At 32.5% G+C, this 18357-nt stretch overlaps 2 protein-coding genes and 1 non-coding gene across 3 annotated transcripts; 1 reads left to right on the forward strand and 2 right to left on the reverse strand.

Annotated features, from left to right (window-relative positions):
* Positions 1 to 356: 356 nt before the first annotated feature.
* LOC108828353 (uncharacterized) lies at positions 357 to 1152 on the reverse strand. Its single transcript, XM_018602009.2, has one exon. It carries the CDS (start codon positions 1102 to 1104, stop codon positions 508 to 510), a length of 597 nt encoding a protein of 198 aa, XP_018457511.1. The 5' UTR covers positions 1105 to 1152; the 3' UTR covers positions 357 to 507.
* Positions 1153 to 1210: 58 nt separating this feature from the next.
* On the forward strand, positions 1211 to 1283 carry TRNAR-CCU (transfer RNA arginine (anticodon CCU)). The gene has a single exon. It is a non-coding gene; the product is annotated as a tRNA-Arg (tRNA).
* A 12114-nt stretch (positions 1284 to 13397) lies between these two features.
* On the reverse strand, positions 13398 to 14611 carry LOC108824314 (uncharacterized protein At5g65660). The gene is made up of 2 exons (XM_018597717.2): positions 14229 to 14611; positions 13398 to 13785 (listed from the first exon to the last, which is right to left on the reverse strand). The coding sequence occupies exons 1-2, from the start codon at positions 14469 to 14471 to the stop codon at positions 13603 to 13605; spliced, it is 426 nt and encodes a 141-aa protein (XP_018453219.1). The 5' UTR covers positions 14472 to 14611; the 3' UTR covers positions 13398 to 13602.
* Positions 14612 to 18357: the final 3746 nt, after the last annotated feature.

Here is an 18357-nt window from a genome sequence, read left to right on the forward strand (position 1 = left end):
TGCAAAAGGACGATATATTTTTGAAACAACAGGTTTGAGTTTTAGTTGAGGGGAAGAAAATTCAGAGGACGTGTGATCATGTAACATCGAGGTTGACCATTAAGCATATCTTATCCACTTAGGGTCGAGTCTGTTTTACGAATGAGCAATGGCTAGTTTTATTTTGTTCTAAATAAAAACTGACGTAAATTTTTAAGAAATTCATTTTTGTTTTCCTCATCATCAATCTAAGATAAATAATACTTCTAATTGTAATTGGCTTAGAGTTCTTTACTACAACAAAGCAGAGTTGCAGACACTGCACATTTCATTTTTTATCAGTTATCTAACATAAATAATCATTTACTTAATTATAATTAGCATTTGAAGTTTTTTTTTCAAAAACTAATCAATAGTCACAATCTAAAGAATACAAAAAAAAAGCGGGGTACAAAGTGAAATTAAAAGAAGTTACAAGGGAGATAGCTACGAATTACTCTCGGTCCATCACGAACCGTTAACAGAACTCTATTGAGCTTTCAGTGCTTCGTTAAAAGCCCACTGGGCCTTCTCTTTCAAGCCTTTGAACTCATAACACTCTCCCAACAGACGGAATATCCTCGCCGTATCCGTCCCGGCGGCGAGCCGCGTCGCCTCCTCCAGATCTTCGATCGCCGAATCATTCCTCCGTCTACGATTCACAGCGACCTTCATCTCAGCTCTCTTCACGAGCGCATCGGCTCGCTCCCCCACGGAAAGCGACTTCAGCCTCGGATAAGTCAGCGCCGTGTCGAACGATTTGAGAGCGGCGGTGTGGTGGCCGAGCAGATCCAGAGACAAGGCTCGGACTATGTGACCGGCGGCGTCGTCCGGAGAGATCGCGATCACGTCGTCGGCTTCGGTGAGCGCGGTCTTGGCGAGGGACTGTGATTGAGATTTCTTAGGGGTGGCTCGGGCTCGAGCGAGGAGGCGAGAGGCTTGGATTAGCTGACGCTGGGTTTGGAGCGTGGCTCGGTGTTTGGTTCGGAACTTGGTTAGGCCTTGTTGAGAGAGGTACTTGAGCGCCCAGAACATAACGAAGGTTAGGAGCAAGATTGCTCCTTGGATGATTGGTTCTGTAGCCATGGCTTCGCTTCTTTCGGTTACTCTGGAACTCTCAGGAAGACTATATATATATTGAAAAGATAACCATTTTGGAAAGAAACATTGAGTGTAATTAAAAAAACAAGAGGCGCCTGTAGCTCAGTGGATAGAGCGTCTGTTTCCTAAGCAGAAGGCCGTAGGTTCGACCCCTACCTGGCGCGTTAATCTTTTTCAGACATTCTTGTTTTACTGGGTTATTTGATGGGCCAAAAGGCTAATTCTTAGGCCTTTGTTAGGCAAAACCTCCACGCAAGCGCTGGGTTATTAACATTGATGTTGTGTTGTTTTTACCTGTGAAGGAGAACTCATGTTTGGGAAGTTCCTTTCAAAATTATGAAGTGGATTGGCCGAGTTACTGATTTATAGAGGTTTGTAGTCAAGGTTTGTTGATATATGGATGGATAGTTTTGTATATATTCTTATTGCGGTATTAAAATGTTGTTTTAACTATAGCAATTATCTAATTTGCTTGCATTTGTTTTCATCTTATCAACAGATTTTTTTTTTTTAACTCTAAAATTCCATTTTATTCATTCTAAAAAGGCCACTTACACACGGGTCAGGCCCAAACCAAAAAAAGAAAGCTAAGAAACTGAAACTCAGCCCAAATGCCTAACAAAACGGGCCAGCTGAATATTAACAAGACTAAGCTACCAATTTAAAAGGGAACTAAAAATTGGAGCTCCATGTAGAGAGATATGTTCGCGCATGACCTACTGAAGCTGGTTGTGCTCGTGAGAGGGGGTCTAACTTGAGTCTGACCATGCTTTTGATTTCTGATATGATAGCCCGAGATTGCTTAGGGATATCGGTGTGGACTCTTGAGTTTCTTTCTTTCCAAATGAAGTAAATAAAGGCTTGGAATAGTAGTCTTATAATAAGAACTACATTCTTATCTTTTGATGGACTTTTGAGCCACTGGAGAGTCTCCTCAAAAGAGTTAGGAGGAGCCAAGTGCAGGGTGCTAGTGAAGAAAGACCATACCTCCTTGCTGAATGGGTAATCGAAAAACAGATGCTGCTTTGTTTCAATCCCTCCCACACAAAGTACGCATGACTCCGGCACTAGCAAACCCCAACGAAGCAAACGGTCTCTGGTTACTAATCTGTCTCTAGCAATAATCCAGGTTAGAAAGGCGTGTTTAGGTATACGACCTGTAAACCAAATGACCCCATGCCAAGGAACTTTCTCTCCTGCTGGATGCAGAGTATCCCAGGTTGCAGCAGTATTGAAAATACCTGAAGATGGAGCACCTGGTGGGCGCCATTTGTAAACATCGTCCTCCTCTGCATTCCAAATCTGATCATAATCTGGCAGAGTACTCTTCAGAAACATTAGAACCGGGTTTCTGCTCCTGCTGTTTCTTATCAACAGAAATTCGTTTTTAAAGAGAACTAAAAACAAAATCATGAGCTTATGCTCACAGAGTAACTGCATGGCGCTTAGTAGCGGATGTTTATGCAGTGTTTACGTGAGCTACGTTTCTTTACGAAAACGTGTGTTCACCATGTAAACATGTTGTGATAACATTTAGTTGACATTATCGATATGCAAAATTTCGTCAACGCTAGTAATTGTCTTCATTTTGGGACAGACTTTGCCGGAAATTAAAGAGAAAAAACAAAGTTGAAAATAATATATATAAGGGACTCAAAATCATAGCTACTGAGAAAATTTGAAACAGAAGAAAGCTAAGCGGGGTTGACATGCTTGGAATTATCACTCACGCGTGCGTTTAGAACAATTCTTTTTCGCTTCAAAACGGAGAGGATTTGGTTCATCCTCTCCTGCTGCAGCAGTGTTACTGGCAGATGCAGCTGCTTCTCCACCTTAAAAAAGGAAAATAACTAAAATTTAATTAACAGAAACTACCAAATAAAAAGAAAAAAAATAATAACTGTAATTAATATTATAATTTAAATTCATTAATGGTACTTCTGTAATCAACCATCGTGAAAATTAACGTGAAAGCGATACGTAAGAAACTGACTTCTCAAATAATCTCATGTATGTATATTATTTATGAATTAATTTTGCCATATGTCCACTGTACAATCATTTTCACAAAAAGTAATATGATATGATTACTAAAATTGATAACATGTCTTATTGATTAATATGACATAGACAATTCCATTTGATGTTATATTTTTGGTAAATTTTTTTTAAAAAATGGTAATAACTCATATATTACACTTAATGTCAATTTATATTTCTGGAAACTATTTTAGAATATGGTAATAACTCATAGATCATAATTAAAATAAATATATTCAAAATGGCATTAAGAGTTTCAAAATATCATTTACTTATATATTTTTAAATTTTACAATTTTATTACTAAAATTTTCAAAAATGTATACAATTTTTTTTAAAAAATTATAAAACTTTAATCGTAAAATCATTAGTTTCTTATATAACTACCAAATTTATAAATATTTTTTAATTTATAATTTTGATAATTATATAATCTTTTACAAATATATTTAATATATTTTAATTAAAATAAATATATAGAAAAATCTATCTAAGATTATAATTTTAAATATATATACATGCATATTCTAAAATATAATTTATAATAAACATAATTTTTATCTTAATTTTTATGTTTAAGTAAATGAAATTTATATAAATATTAATAAGAAAAATGTTACAATATTAACAAAATTTTATTTTAAATATAATTTATATTTATCTGTTAAAAAATATTTTAATTTTTTTACAGCACATATAGAGATAGAGATTAGAAATTCTTTATAAATGTGTAATAGAAAAAAAAAGAAAAGGAAGAAAGGTTGTTAAAAAAAGAAAAAAGTAAAAACAAAGGAAGAAAGACATCAAATCTGCTTAGAACATCCAGGAAACATCAAGGCAATGTGTGTATATAACAAAACCTCAAGCTCTCTCTCTTTTCCTCACACCTTAAACTCAAAACCTAATTCGCTCATCGCTGCCGAAAGCTTATTCATCCATTCTTCGCTTAGTTTGTGATAATGTCTGCTGGTAAAAGAGAACGTCCAGAGATCGGTATCGACCTGGGTACGACCTACTCGAGCGTCGGAGTATGAAAACTTGGTCCTGTCAGCAACAGGACGACTCTGTCTTACGTCGGAGTATTGTTATTTTAGATATGTTAGGGTTGTAATTTTGATTTCATGTATATTCTGATCTTAGATCTTTGATGTTTATTATGCTTTTCTGAATTGCTTGGAATGTGTGAATAAACTCTTTTGTTTTTCTATTTGTTTAATTGTGACAAATGCAAAGAGATTGATTGGTCGAAGATTCAGAGACTCATCTGTCCAGAGCGACATGAAGCTATGTGATAGGTTGGATGTGCCTTTGGCAATGATGGAAAGACTCAAAGCGGCTGAAGTAACCGTTGAAGAGGAATAGAGGATACTCTCCATGAGAAAGAGAGTTTAGTCTATGCTTTATATTTGCAATGCTATGTTTTATGATACTAGTCTTCTTCTTGGGCTTGAAACTCTCGAGGTGAATAATTTCGGGTTACAGTTACCTTTTCTACAAATTTTATTGACTTTCTCCCAGAAAATCATGTTTATACCAAAATATATCTTGTGCATTAGTGTTTGTTATCTTACAGTATTACAACCGTTCAATCCTTACTTGTTTTGAATAGCCCCTCTGGAATTTAAAAGTTAAAACCTAAATCCACATAACTCAATTTTACGTCTGAACGGTTTAGCTTTCCTATGTCTATAGATCTTACAAGTAGCTTTCTAATTCCATGTAACATTCATTCTTAAATGGTAATGCACCTTTTATATCCCACCTAAGTCTTTGATAGGTACAATAATCTTCAATTATCATTTGTCCATGCAGAGGTGGGTCCCCTTATTCACATGCGAGTTATTCATTTGTTATCCTTAATCGGCAACTCTGTTGGTTTTGCTGTCAGTTTCTTCAAGCTACAACTTTTTTTGACTATGTACTATATATGCTATGTTCCTTGAATAATTAAGAGAGAGGGAGATACAAGTATACAAAGAAGACGATGAGGGTTTCTTTATTTAATGAGTTTATATCTCTTTTCAACTCAGATGATTTCCTTTGATGTAAAACTTCAATGATTATCTCAAATGCAACTAATCCTGCAGCTGTTTATCTCTTATCGGAGCAAGGACGTGTTGATTCAATCTTTCCAGCCCCAGATGACTCCGGGAGCTGTACGTGTTACACTCTCGTTACAGTTGTGGGTAGTGACAACGACCCTCTGAGTTGAAAAGAATATTGGACTCAACGAAACCCACATTGTTTTTTCTTTCCTCTCTTTGAGGTACTTTACAAACGAGAATCAATGGTCTAACTACATTTTTTTGTCTATTAACCTTGTGTACCTTGTGTAATAATAGTACAGATGACAATGTGATATTTTAACAAAAGTAGAAAATGGTCAAATGTGTTTATTTGAAATTGATGAAAATGTAACTTATCCCTACCAAATTTATAGAAAAAAAATCAAATCATGTGATATATATTATTCGTTTTTTTATTTTTAGCTTTCAGAAGAAAAATCCAGCTAATGTCTATTGTTTTTTCTTTCGAAAATTATATGAATTTCATTAAAATATGAGATTGTTTGTTTAATACAAAAGTTTAAACATTCTAGGTATCCTATGACCAAAAAATGAAAAAACAGAGGATGCCTACCAAAATTCTAGTTTAATCATTCTAGCTATCCTGTTGTTAACTGCTTAGTTGACGATATTTCAATCGTACACCCCAGTTAAACGTTAAGACTATTCACTGAATATATTGTCTCCCCCACTAGAAATATAGATACAAAAACTAATAACAAATTTATATTATCTCCCCACTAAATAAATTTAAGATTAATTTATATAATTTTTGTTGTTAAAGCGAGAAAAAGACATGACTCAAGGTAGAAGTTGCAGTTTCATCAAAGATCTATCAAATGTTACATCGTTATCAAACGTTGTAGCGAAGCATATACCACCTCGAGCTGTGATTTGACCCTCATTTGCATTAACGGTTTTACATTTTGTTCATATGAGTTCGGTCTAGATCATAATAAAAACACGAGAACTAGAATTGGGAACTTGTGAAACTAATCACGAAAAATAAAAAGAAAAAAAGAGAAGAGCTGATCCGTGGATGCCCACTAGTGTTTAGTTTGGCTTTGTTTAGGAAGTAGCCTAAAGCCTACGCAAGTGTATGCTGGGCTGGTGATGGGTCTACGACAATTAAAAAGACGATAACAATGTAGACCGTCTATGGCTATTACAACATTCCACGTACAGTATTTTTAATCGACCAGATACCCATGGCCAAGTACTATGGACATGTATTCTACTTAAGGCATTAAATTAGTCGGGGCACAATATATATTTATTTCTACAAAACCCGGGGCACAATATATATTTATTTCTACAAAACCCGGCCTGCAGTTTCTTTTTATTCATTTAAATTAATTCTACTATTAAAAAAAAGAAAATTGTTGTTTTCAGAATTGTTGTCCTATACTGGACTGAGGATCATCACATATATAGAATTAGGGCTGGGCAAAAAAACCAAACCCGAAAAACCGAACCGAACCCGATCCGAAAAAGTAGCACCGAACCCGAACCGAAATTGATTAAATATCCGAACGGGTTCAAAATTTCGGTATTTAAAGAACCGAAACCGAACCCGATCCGAACCGAAATATTTTGGGTACCCGAATGTATCCGAAATAAATTTATATAGTTAAATATATACATTGTTTTTATATATAATGTATATTAAAAACATTAAAAGTATATAAGATACCTTTAAGTTTTCCAAAGTACTCGGAAAATATATGCAAATAGTCAAAAGTGAATGTTTAAAATAGCTAAAGTATACTGAAAACACCAAAATAGTTAAATATCTATTGATTTTTTATCCAAATATTCAAAGAAAACCAATTTATATGTTAAATTAAGGTATTTTGACATATATGTTATGAAAATTTATATGTAATATATTATCTTTCTTATAGATTTTGAAAATTTAAAGTATATAATGAATTTTGAAAATTTAAAAACATTTTAAATGGGTTATCCAAACCCGAACCGAACCCGCAAAGATTCGAACCGAACCCGAACCAAAATTTAGAAATATCCGAATGGGGCTGAAATCTTTAACCCCGAAAACCCGAAACCCGAATGGACTGAACCGAAACCCGAATGGGTACCCGAACGCCCAGCCCTATATAGAATGAAGTTAAGTTTTCAAGAAAAAAAGGAAAGTACACACATACACAATATTATTTTTAAAATTAAGAAAGAACTCTACTTGCGCACAACTAAAAGAAGGCTACACATTATCCAGTCCTCCGGAGACAGAAAAAAGGCCTTCAAATTGATTTAGTTAGACTTGACCAGTCAATGACTACAAAACTAGGCAAACACAAATAATAAATCTATATAAAAGGCAAAGCAATAACGAGAACAATATCCCATTGAACATAAAACTAGCTTGAAGTAGCAAATTTCATAAATGATAATATTAGTCAGGTCTAACAGCAATCTTAGTAATGCACTTGCAAAGCATATATATACACACGTGTATTATACTACAATGTTGTCCACATCCCTGTTTTAACATTATCTACATATTGGAAAGTAATGATGAATCCTTTTTTGAATTGGGATCCCCCAGCAAGTTGTGTACCAGCCCTTTTCTCATTCATACCTGACAGATATTACAAACCAATAAAGTCGAAAATAGAATATAATGGGACAGGATGATGGTGAAATTTAGTTTGGTAAACTATGATAATTTAAATAACGAATCATTCATCAAAAATAATTTTAAATCATTTTGATCTTAGATTACACAATATTGCTCGCGATAATATTCGATAACACTAACACGTGAATAATCTAATTAGTGTCATGCAAAATTATGATGGATAATAACCTCCGAGAGGTTACGGTCCACAAATTATATTAACTTGCATTATCTAAATTATGAATGATACTTTAATTATTTGGCTAAGGTTTATAAAATTATAAGCAAACTGTGTGCTTTACAGCAAAATAAAAGCAGGGGTTGGGGTATATATTAGTCCCTTGTTGAATTTAATATTATTAAAACTACACGTACCTAACATTTTATAGGGATTTCCACTACACCTCTATATATACAAAAAAATCAAACAAATATTTTTGTTCCTATACGAAATTGAAATTAACGATATCTTTAATAACCTGGAAATAAGTTAAAGAAAAAACAGAATAAAAAACAAAAGAAAATGAAAAGTTGACGTCAGGAAATAACGAAGGAGGGATAAGAGAAGCACTTGGAAATGTTTCCCCCATGTGATCTTTCTTCAATCTCCGGCCCGCACTCTTGTCTTGCTTACATCCGTACGTTTAACATTATATTCTTTTTTTTTTCTGCCATCTGAAATATATATATTAAACAAGTGTAAATTATAAAGCCCAAAACCAGGCCCAAATAAACGATATTACTAGCCCACAAAACAAAGCAAAGCTCAAGCCCAAAAGAAAAAATCCGAGCCCAACAACCACCGGTCAGCCCATCTCATCCCCTACGTGGAAAAACCACAGAACCGCGGGGAGACGCGTGTCAGACGCTGGAGCCTTGTCGTTTCGATCGGCGAGAGCTTGCTGTCGGGGTCGTAACCGCACTTTCACCGGATTTTCAAGTCACCAACTCCATCCCAACGGAGATCGACACTGACGTAAACGGAACCAACCACCGGAATCACCGGGAGAATACCAAAGGCCTCCGATTCCACCTCCAACGATAAATATTAGAGGTAAAAGAATCATCGGCATGCGACATAGGCTCGATCTTCAGAGAGTTTCCACCGGCACCGCCGAGAACTCCTCCGAATTCAGCCCCCAACCACCAGAACAAATCACCCCACTCTCAGCCCGAACACATCCTTGGGAGACAGAAGCCGGCGACCAATACCAAAGATAGGAACGGTACGGCCCCAGAGGCATACGCCGGCGACAAATGGAGTGTGAGCCTCCGTGTCCCGGGAAACCGACGACGGACTACCATCTAAGAAGAGGGGACATGGCCGCAAACTAAAGACAAGACAAAGAAAAAAAAAATTTAAAGCTGAGGCCGGACCGGCGGCGGCTAGAAAAGCCGGAACCGCCGGCCGGAGACGAAGTCGCAAAGAGGAGGAATTGAAGAGAGAAGGCAGAGAAAAAGTCTAGAAAGAGAAAAATAATTCCTAAGCAACGAAGTAAATTTATATTCCCTTTTTACATTCATTTTCTATTTTATTTAATTTTATTTAAATTATAAGTACATATTTTAATTTTAAATTTGACTATTGATTGTTGAGTAATATCAAGGACTGTACACAGTGGCGGAGCTATCCTTGTGAGAGGGTGGTCATATGATCCATGTGGTTTTTATTTTTTCTTAAATTTACTTGTATTTCTTATGAAAAAGCTGGGAAAATATTGCAGAATTAGCTGGTTGACCCCTATAATAATAATGTTAATCCTAAGCTTGATCCCTGTAAACAATTAGGCTGGTTCCGCCACTGACTGTACCTAGTGCTCTCTCGGATGTTTTTCAAACAGTTAACTGTCAATAATCATAAAGTATTGTGGATATTTTCTTAATTCAATAAATATACAAAAAAATGAGCTTAAACAGTTATTGAGGTTTGTATTTCGAATAAATGACAAATCCCGATTTCATGAGAATTTTTTTTTAATTATTGTACCGCAATGAATTTGAGAAATACATGTTTCAAGTTTATTTTGTAAGCTAAAAACATTTTAAGAGATAAACTGGCACGATCCCTAGGTTTCAGCGGTGATTGCGGTGCCCTCACATGGTTTTTCTTTTTCACGATATTGTTACATATTTAAATAAATGGTACTGCAATCTTTTCTTTTAATGGTATTGCAATCTTTTTGACAAAAAAAAAAGAATAATCTGCTCCTTTTCTGACAGCAAATGAAGTCAGTTATGCGTTTTTTCTCAGTTTATTCAATTAGACCGGCTAGATAAATTCTATAACAGTATTTTATTACTGGAATTATTTTGGGTGCATACAGTAGTTAAGATTAATTTTCAAAAAGAGATAATCTAGAGATATACTCCCTCCGTTTCATATTAAGTGTCGTTGTAGAGAATTTTTTTCGTTGCAAAATAAGTGTCGTTTTAGAGTTTCAATGCAAAATTTATTAACTTTATTCTCCATTCTATTTTTCTATTGGTTGAATTGTATCGGTAATGATGTTTTTATATTGAAAATATACAAAATTAAATGCTTTCTTAATCTGTGTGTACAAATCTAAAACGACAGTTATAATGAAACAGATGGAGTATATTTTTTAGAGTGTGCAAATAAACTATAAGCAGACTTTTTTTTGAGAATACTATGAGCAGACTTATATCTGTGTAAATGTTCCATAAATAATGTGAGATGAATTAAAGCGAAACGTATTTAAGTCTCAAACCCGTTCTATTACCACTCGACCATGAGCTTCGAGACATTAAAAACTGATTCACAAACTGATATATGTAAGCTGTTTCCATTTAGCTGCTGTCTTCATAATCGCTTATAGATTCTTTTTTTTTTTGGTAATCTAATCGCTTATAGATTTCTTAGCGTGTGTATAAATATATATATATATATATATATATATAATAGTATATTGAAGCAATTTTAGTATTATATGAGTTATATTTCTATTTAAATACCAACAAAATGCCGACCAAAAACATACCAACATAATAAGTTCCACCAAAAATCGGTCGCGCGGAGGAACCATAAATCCACCAAAATAGAAGCATTGCATAAATAACGTCATCAAAATTATGTACAGTCTTTAACCAAAAAAAAAAGTTATGTACAGTCAATTTGTACTTTGCAGTGTAGGACGCACTTGCAACGACATTTTTACCTTGATTTTTTTTGTTAAAACTCACTAAAAACCCACTATATATAAAATTCTTTAGAAGCATTTTATTACTTATTCTATTGGATGAAATTAGTTTATTTCTGACATTTTTCTGGTACTCTTGTTTCATGTCGTTGTGATACGTTGGAAATTTGAAACTTGATTTGATAAGAAGAGATTTTGATTCGAACTTCGACAATTTATTAACATAATATTCTTCTTTTTCGGGTGCATAATTCGTAATTAGTGGACTTGAGTAAAAGATAAATCTCTATCGATCAGATTCGAGATTATTTGGACTAGTATACTGGGATCAACCAATGAACTATCATAAACTGAAAATTCTATTTTCAAAACGACAAACCAGCAAAGTATAAGAATAAAATATATATAAACAGTGAAATTAGGTCATGAAGTTGATTGTTAGACTGGAGGGGTCCAAGTGGTGGGGATGTGTATTAAACTTATTACTGACGTCAATTCTCAACTGGAAACTTTAGTTCCCAAATTATAAAGCTTTTATATTTTGAGGGTCCCAAATATTAGAAGAAGATAATGGAAATGTAATCCTAATTAACGAAGAGCTATTTGATGTCTAATTCGTATTTAAAAAATTAAACCATTGTTGGTGGTTAGACGCAGGCCCGGCCCTGGACTAAAGCCCATAAAACCATGGCTTTAGACGCCAGGATTATATAATTTATAGGGGCGCCAAATCATAGTAGATCAATTTAGTGTAGTGGCTTATGCATAGTGTTCTTTTGCATGTATGTGATGGATTCGATCTCCCCAACATTGACTGTACTTTCTTTATTTTTTTTTCTTTTTACTGGTAACAAATAAAACTATTTAATCATCAAAGATTCTACTACCTTTTCTAACAACTTTAGTTTTCTTTTATCTACGGATTATATAGACTTATAGTAAATGATATTAAGTTATAAAATAAACAAACTAATTAATTTTCTTTCCTCTTTGCTAATAGTAATAACTAAAAGATTTGATCATAAATATTTGATATTTCCTAAAAGAAAATTTATGTTCGTTTTATATATGTAATAAAATATAGGATATAAATTACAAACTTACAAAGGTAAAATAACTATTTTTTATTTTGTTTTGATAAGGAATGTAACAAAAAAATTGATTACCTTTAGCAACTTTATTTCTCTATATATGTATTATAGTCAATGATATTATATATAAAATAAACAAGGGAATTAAACAAAACTAATTATTTTCTTTATCTTAGCAATTGTCAGTTATTTTTTTCATTTTTTGTTAATCTTTGTTACAAAAAATTATATATTTTCCATTCTTCTCTTCTAAGTTTCTATGTAAAATTATTTATCATGTCTATTGTTTTTCTATCTTCTTTAAGTTTTTCTTTTTTTTTTAAACTCAAAAATATGAAATTGGCTTAAGGTGATATACACTCAAACTTTAAAGATATAGAAACTAAAACTGATGTTTTTATATTATATATTATATATGTTGTTTTTTTATTTTTTTATAATTTATAGTTTTCTTCTTTTGTTGTAGGATTGTTAATGATTTATGTCTTTTGATCAAATTTTAGATTTTTTAAAACAATTTAAAGATGATTGTAAAAAAATTCTAGTTAGGGGTAGTATTTTTTTTGTTCGCTTTAGGTGTCATATTAGTCCGGACCGGCACTGGTTAGACGTCCCTTCAGTAGTTCCATAAAACAAGTATGTCTCGTTTTTTAAGAGTTCTAAAACATTTGGTTTTATTATCCTTTTTAAGTTTTAACCCATCCAAGGAGCTAAATATCTATTGATGGAAGAAAAGTTACTGTGAACATAATGATGATAGTATATTTTTTCTTATCAAACTCAAATAACAATTGTCATATATATTTCGAAATGCTTACTAAGTTCAATTATTTACTCATGAGCTTCTTGTTGTAACGCACAATATAGAAATTTAATTGATTTGCTTGTATTTCCAATTAAAGCATCAAACGTGGTTGCATACTAAATTACTAATAAAACTGGAAATATGAAGAAAAAGGCTATCTGCGTTAGCTATTAGCTATTTGTAGCACATTTCAAGTAGATGTAGATCTCCAGATGTCCTAAATAGGTAGTAAATCTATATCAATTTGGTAAAAATAACATGCAAAGGAAAAGCTTTTAAACTTTTTTTCCAGTTTCGCCTATCATTTGAATCAGGACATCAACATCGAAATATCGTCTGACGCAACGTGCCATGTGTTTTGTTGTTGCATACATCATTCATAGGTAATAGCTCAAATCGATGAACAATGTTAAGAACAAAAATAAAATAACATGCAAATTGACAGAAGTTTTTAATGAATCAAACAATTACGCTTTAAAAAGTTAAACATATAATTTCATAATTTATTTTGTTTAATAACAGTGCCATTCTCTACATATTTTGTTTTCTCACAATCAAACCACTCCATAATATGTTACCAACTGAATACAAAAAATGAATAATCAGTGAATAAAATTTAAATGAAAATTTATGATCCATATGTACATCAAACCAAGATTTTTGTTATCTTTTAGCTAAATTAAATCTAATACAGAGGAACAGGAAAACGCGGCGGCTTGACAGGAGGTGAGTGCGGCGGACTTTGAACATCGACGGTAAGCTTTTCCGGACGAGGCGGTGCACAAGGACACGGCAATGCTATAAACTTCGGCGTATTATCTCCAGGCATCAACACTGTAACGCTCAGATTCTTGTTTTTCTTCAAATCCTGTTCATAATAGTCATGTTTAGCTAATAACAACTCATTGTACTGGCTCCTTAAGGTTTTCTAAAATGTCTAATATTCCCAGTTTCCCCAACTTATAATCCCAAAAAAAATAGAATTTCCATCAAAATAGTAATGTTATTTCAATTACTTCTTTACTTTTTAAGATACTTATAATAAGCAAATGTTTATATTTACTTATAGTAAGTAATTTTTTCTCAAATGACCGGATATATAGCACTTGTTGTAAGCGAAGTAATTTTTCTTTGCTAATTAATTAAAAAAAATATTTGTTTTGTATCCCTCCATGATAAATATTATTTTTGGTAAGATTGTGTTCTTTTTACTGGTAAAATCGTAATTTATCAAGCTCATAAGTTACTGTGTTTTTTTTAATATTTTAAGATAATGTAAAAAAAATCAAGAACTAGGAGATGAGAGCTTACCGGAAAAGGGAGTCTAGGTTTGAACGGAGAGGACTCTATGTCACCAGAGGCGGCGGAGGGATGACCGGAGGCATTGGCCAAAGAGCGGCGGAGAGAGCGATGTTTGTCCCAATGGTAACAGCAAGAGAATATTCCCGAGAGACTGAAAATGATTATGAGAAGCAGAGCCGTGCCTAGAGGGAATCCTAGTGACGGTCGAGAAGCGTCCATGTGCGGCGGCGAGTATTCTTGAGTGTTCTCCATCTACGGTGGCGAAATTATCAACGACTGAGATTGTCAGAAGATTTTTCTCTCTCATGTGTTAGAGAGATAAACAGAGAGAAGAAATAGAGAGAGTTTGTGAGTATGGAGAGGACAGGGTACTGGGAAGCCAGAGGAGATATGGAGCGTTTATTTATAAAGAGAACTTTTATTTTTAATTGTTTTTAGAAATTTATTTATTTATTTTACAACTGTTAAAAATCTTTTCTCAGTACAAAAAGCAAATATGCTGGACAATAAAGTTGTCCCTTTTCTTTTCAACTTTGATAAACTTATTCCCCTTAATTATTATATCATCAAAGGGTGGATTCTTTTCAAAATACAAGGATTATGTTTCTTGACTTTGTTGAATCATTTCTATTTATCATTTTACTACGCAGTGATTAAATTTTTAAAAATATTTTTTTTGTACAGGAAAGTAAGTTTCACTAAGTGGGAAAAACTGTTTTTTGAAGTGAAATATCTAATTCCACGATGATAACTTAGCAAAGTTTTGTTCCTTGGAGATGTTGATAGGAATAATATGTAAGATTCTTTCACAAAAAAAACGAAGACAGACTCCTTAAGCTGTTTTTGAAGTTACAAATACTGAAACATAAAGTGGAACTCAACAAAATAAAAGATAAGGTGAAAATATTTTGATTAACAATTTTTAAAAGATAGGACAACCTAATAGTAGTGGCCTGGAAGGCTAGAACAACATAATTAATAACAAAACTCGGTTACAAATAATTATGTTTTCTAGTCTGTAAAATGACAAATAATAAATATATTATCTATATAATCGATTTTATGATAAATATTACTTATTCTGTTTCAAAATATAAGTATTTTAATATAAATACTAAAAAAATATTACTTTTTAAAAGTATCATTCGATATATAAGTCTAACCAATCCAAGATAGGAACTAATTTTTTTTTTGTAAACTAAAAAAAAATATTACTTTTTAATATTTGGTATATTAAATAAATATAAATATAAAGCTAATTATTGTTTAATTATGTACAGATAATATATTTCTATTTTAAAATAAAAGATAATCTACTTATATATATATATATATTATGCAATAGAGAGAATATATGTTATTTACATAAAACGTCATATTCTAGTTTGTTGCCTCTGTTTTTTAATGCGAGCTTATAAATTAATCAACTGTTTTTTTGTCCATGATTAATTACATGATTAAATTCAGCTTAGTCCAATCGGTGTATAAGTGAAGAGTGAAAAAGAGGAGAGAGAGTGGAAAATGTACATGGAAAGATGAGAAAGCCGCTGTCTGTACGGGAAGACGTGGGCTCTGAGGTCCACCATGATAACATTTTTTAATACTGTTTCGCCGTTGTTACCTAATCTTCATTATTTATCCTTAATCATATTCTTATCTCCACTAGCTACTCTTACCATATACACTACTAACTTATGCTTTGTTTTTTATGCGAATATTTATTGTTTATACACTTCAAGAAAGCTCAATTTTAGGCTCTCCTCTGTATTAAACCCAAACTGAAATATTCCTTAACATTTAGGTTCCTAATGGCAATCGTATAAGCGGCGCATAGTTGAAATGGGATACGGTTCAACTTTGGTTATATGGTTTATAGCATAAATGCGGATTTGATTTAAAATAGTGTTGTTTAAATAAATAGTAATGCAGTTTTAGTCTAAAAATGAAAAATAAAATATACAAATACGATTAGAAACTAAATTTGTTTATTTAGTGGTACTGTCACTATATCTTTATTTTTAAAAATAATTTAAAATATTAAATTTATTTGAAATAATTTTTCTAATTTACATATTCTTGTTTATGTAAATTTAGTAGTGATGACAAACGAAATATCATAATATTGTTTGTTTACCTGTAAGGAATAAATGTTAGCTCGTCAATCTTTATCGACGATACTCTATAATGTTTTCAGTGACCTTTTACATTTTATACATTATTATAACATAGTTTTTGGCGTTTTTTTTAGTTTTTGGCGTTTTCAAATGCGATGAAAAGTATATGCTGGTTACGAATCATGCTACCAAATCAAAACAATTATCGCATGATTTGTCTCTATTAGATCAATTTGTTTTCTTTAACGATTTCCATGATTCTGATATTCTGACTTCCCAAGGTATAAAATGTATCTTGTATGCCCTTTAGTATTTTATAAAAGGTTGGTCAGATGAAAATTAATTTGTATGCTCTTTCGTATTTTATAAAAGGTTTGGTCAAATAAAAATTAATTTATTCGTAATGTATATTGTGTACGCAAATCATAGTAGATTGTTGGTAGCACAAAAATTGAGAACATAGCCAAGACTCGTAATAAATCAATTTGTGTTGGTAACGATGGTACTACTTTGATTCAAATTCGTATATTGCAGTGAAGATGCGTGTGTGTGTGATGTAGCAAACTTCACACTCAATGAAAACGAAACAGTACCATTCTTTTGAAACAGTACCAGTCATATGGATGGCCATGTCCATTAATTTTTGTGGGCGCGTATTAACAGACACACCCATATTGGGGCCATATTGTAACGATTGGAAGAGAAGTTAGAGCAAGTGCAATGGTGTACCCTTAGATGCAAATCCTTAATAATAATTTTTAGAATATTTTATTATTTTTTCTTTTTTCGTTCGAATTAAAAAAAAAAAAAAAAAAAATTGGCCAATCACGGGATCTCACACGGCGGTGGAGCCCGCGCACAGTGAAGAAATTGGCAGAGGATCAATCCTTATGCAAGGGGTTTTTGGATTTAATCTGTCACGTTTTCCAACAGATTCAATACTTTAATATTTTTTTTCTCTAAGGATCTTGTTAAGAATTTGCCATTGCACTTGGTCTAAGTACTCCTTGCTCGTACGTACGTCCTTTTGTTTATCTATTCGCTGCTTATAAGAAAAAAACTAAATCTGTGTGTTCTTATTTTCAAAAAGAGAAGGATATTGTAATAACTTTTTATAATAGAAGCTGTTGAACATCATAAACCGATAATGTGGAATCTACGAATTGTGCTAAGTTCCTAAACCGTCCCGGGACAAACCAGTCCCCACATAACACTCAATTATGCTACCTTCGCAAGTATACGCTTCTCTTGATTGTCCAAGTCTCTCATCACGGATTTAATTTAATCTAATAATAATTTTAACAGAGGAATTTGATTTTCATATTCCTAAAACAAAGGGGATATTTTGATTGATTAAGATAAGACAAGATATGGTTGTACAAGTAGCTTGTAGTCAGGAGATAAACATCTAGTGATCAAAATTTCGAGGGTTAATCCATTAGGGCTCTATAACATAGAATCCGGAGCAAAAGTATTTAAAATTTTAAAATTTAGTAAATACTCCAAAGTCCAAACCATAACAAAACCATAATATAATTATACAGGTGAGATCTTTTGAATAAAAAACCCAAAACATTTTTTTTGAACGCCAAAACTTGAATTGTATATTGAACATAACAAAACAACAAAGAGCGATATTTTGATTGATTAAAGAGATAATTGAAATAAATCGTAGATTCATATTTTGGCTGTAGAAATTAATCTGTAAATTTATTTGCTGTATATTTTGATTATATGGAGATTTTTTTTGTTGTGGGTTTTTAAAGAAAAAAAATTGGATTGATTGACATATATTGTTTTAAACTAAATTTTGGATGTCTAAAACATTTAGAGTCGCAACCAATCATCTCCAAAGATCGACAAAGATATGGTTGTAATAACTTATAATCAGGAGATAAACATCTAACTGATCAAAATTTGAAGGATTAAGATATTGTATTAACGTGGTTTATTCATTGATTATCATAGAATTCGGAGAAAAGTATATTAAAAATAAGTTTTGCTCCAATCCAACAATAAAACCC

This window comes from Raphanus sativus, chromosome 9 (genome assembly GCF_000801105.2).
Source record: "Raphanus sativus cultivar WK10039 chromosome 9, ASM80110v3, whole genome shotgun sequence".
In the NCBI taxonomy this organism is placed as follows: domain Eukaryota; kingdom Viridiplantae; phylum Streptophyta; class Magnoliopsida; order Brassicales; family Brassicaceae; genus Raphanus; species Raphanus sativus.

Coding starts and splice junctions, on each gene's coding strand:
- LOC108828353 (XM_018602009.2), bottom strand. CDS start 1,104: ATGGCTACAGAACCAATCATCCAAGGAGCAATCTTGCTCCTAACCTTC.
- LOC108824314 (XM_018597717.2), bottom strand. CDS start 14,471: ATGGAGAACACTCAAGAATACTCGCCGCCGCACATGGACGCTTCTCGA. Junction 13,786..14,228: donor AACCTAGACTCCCTTTTCCG/GTAAGCTCTCAT, acceptor TATTATGAACAG/GATTTGAAGAAAAACAAGAA.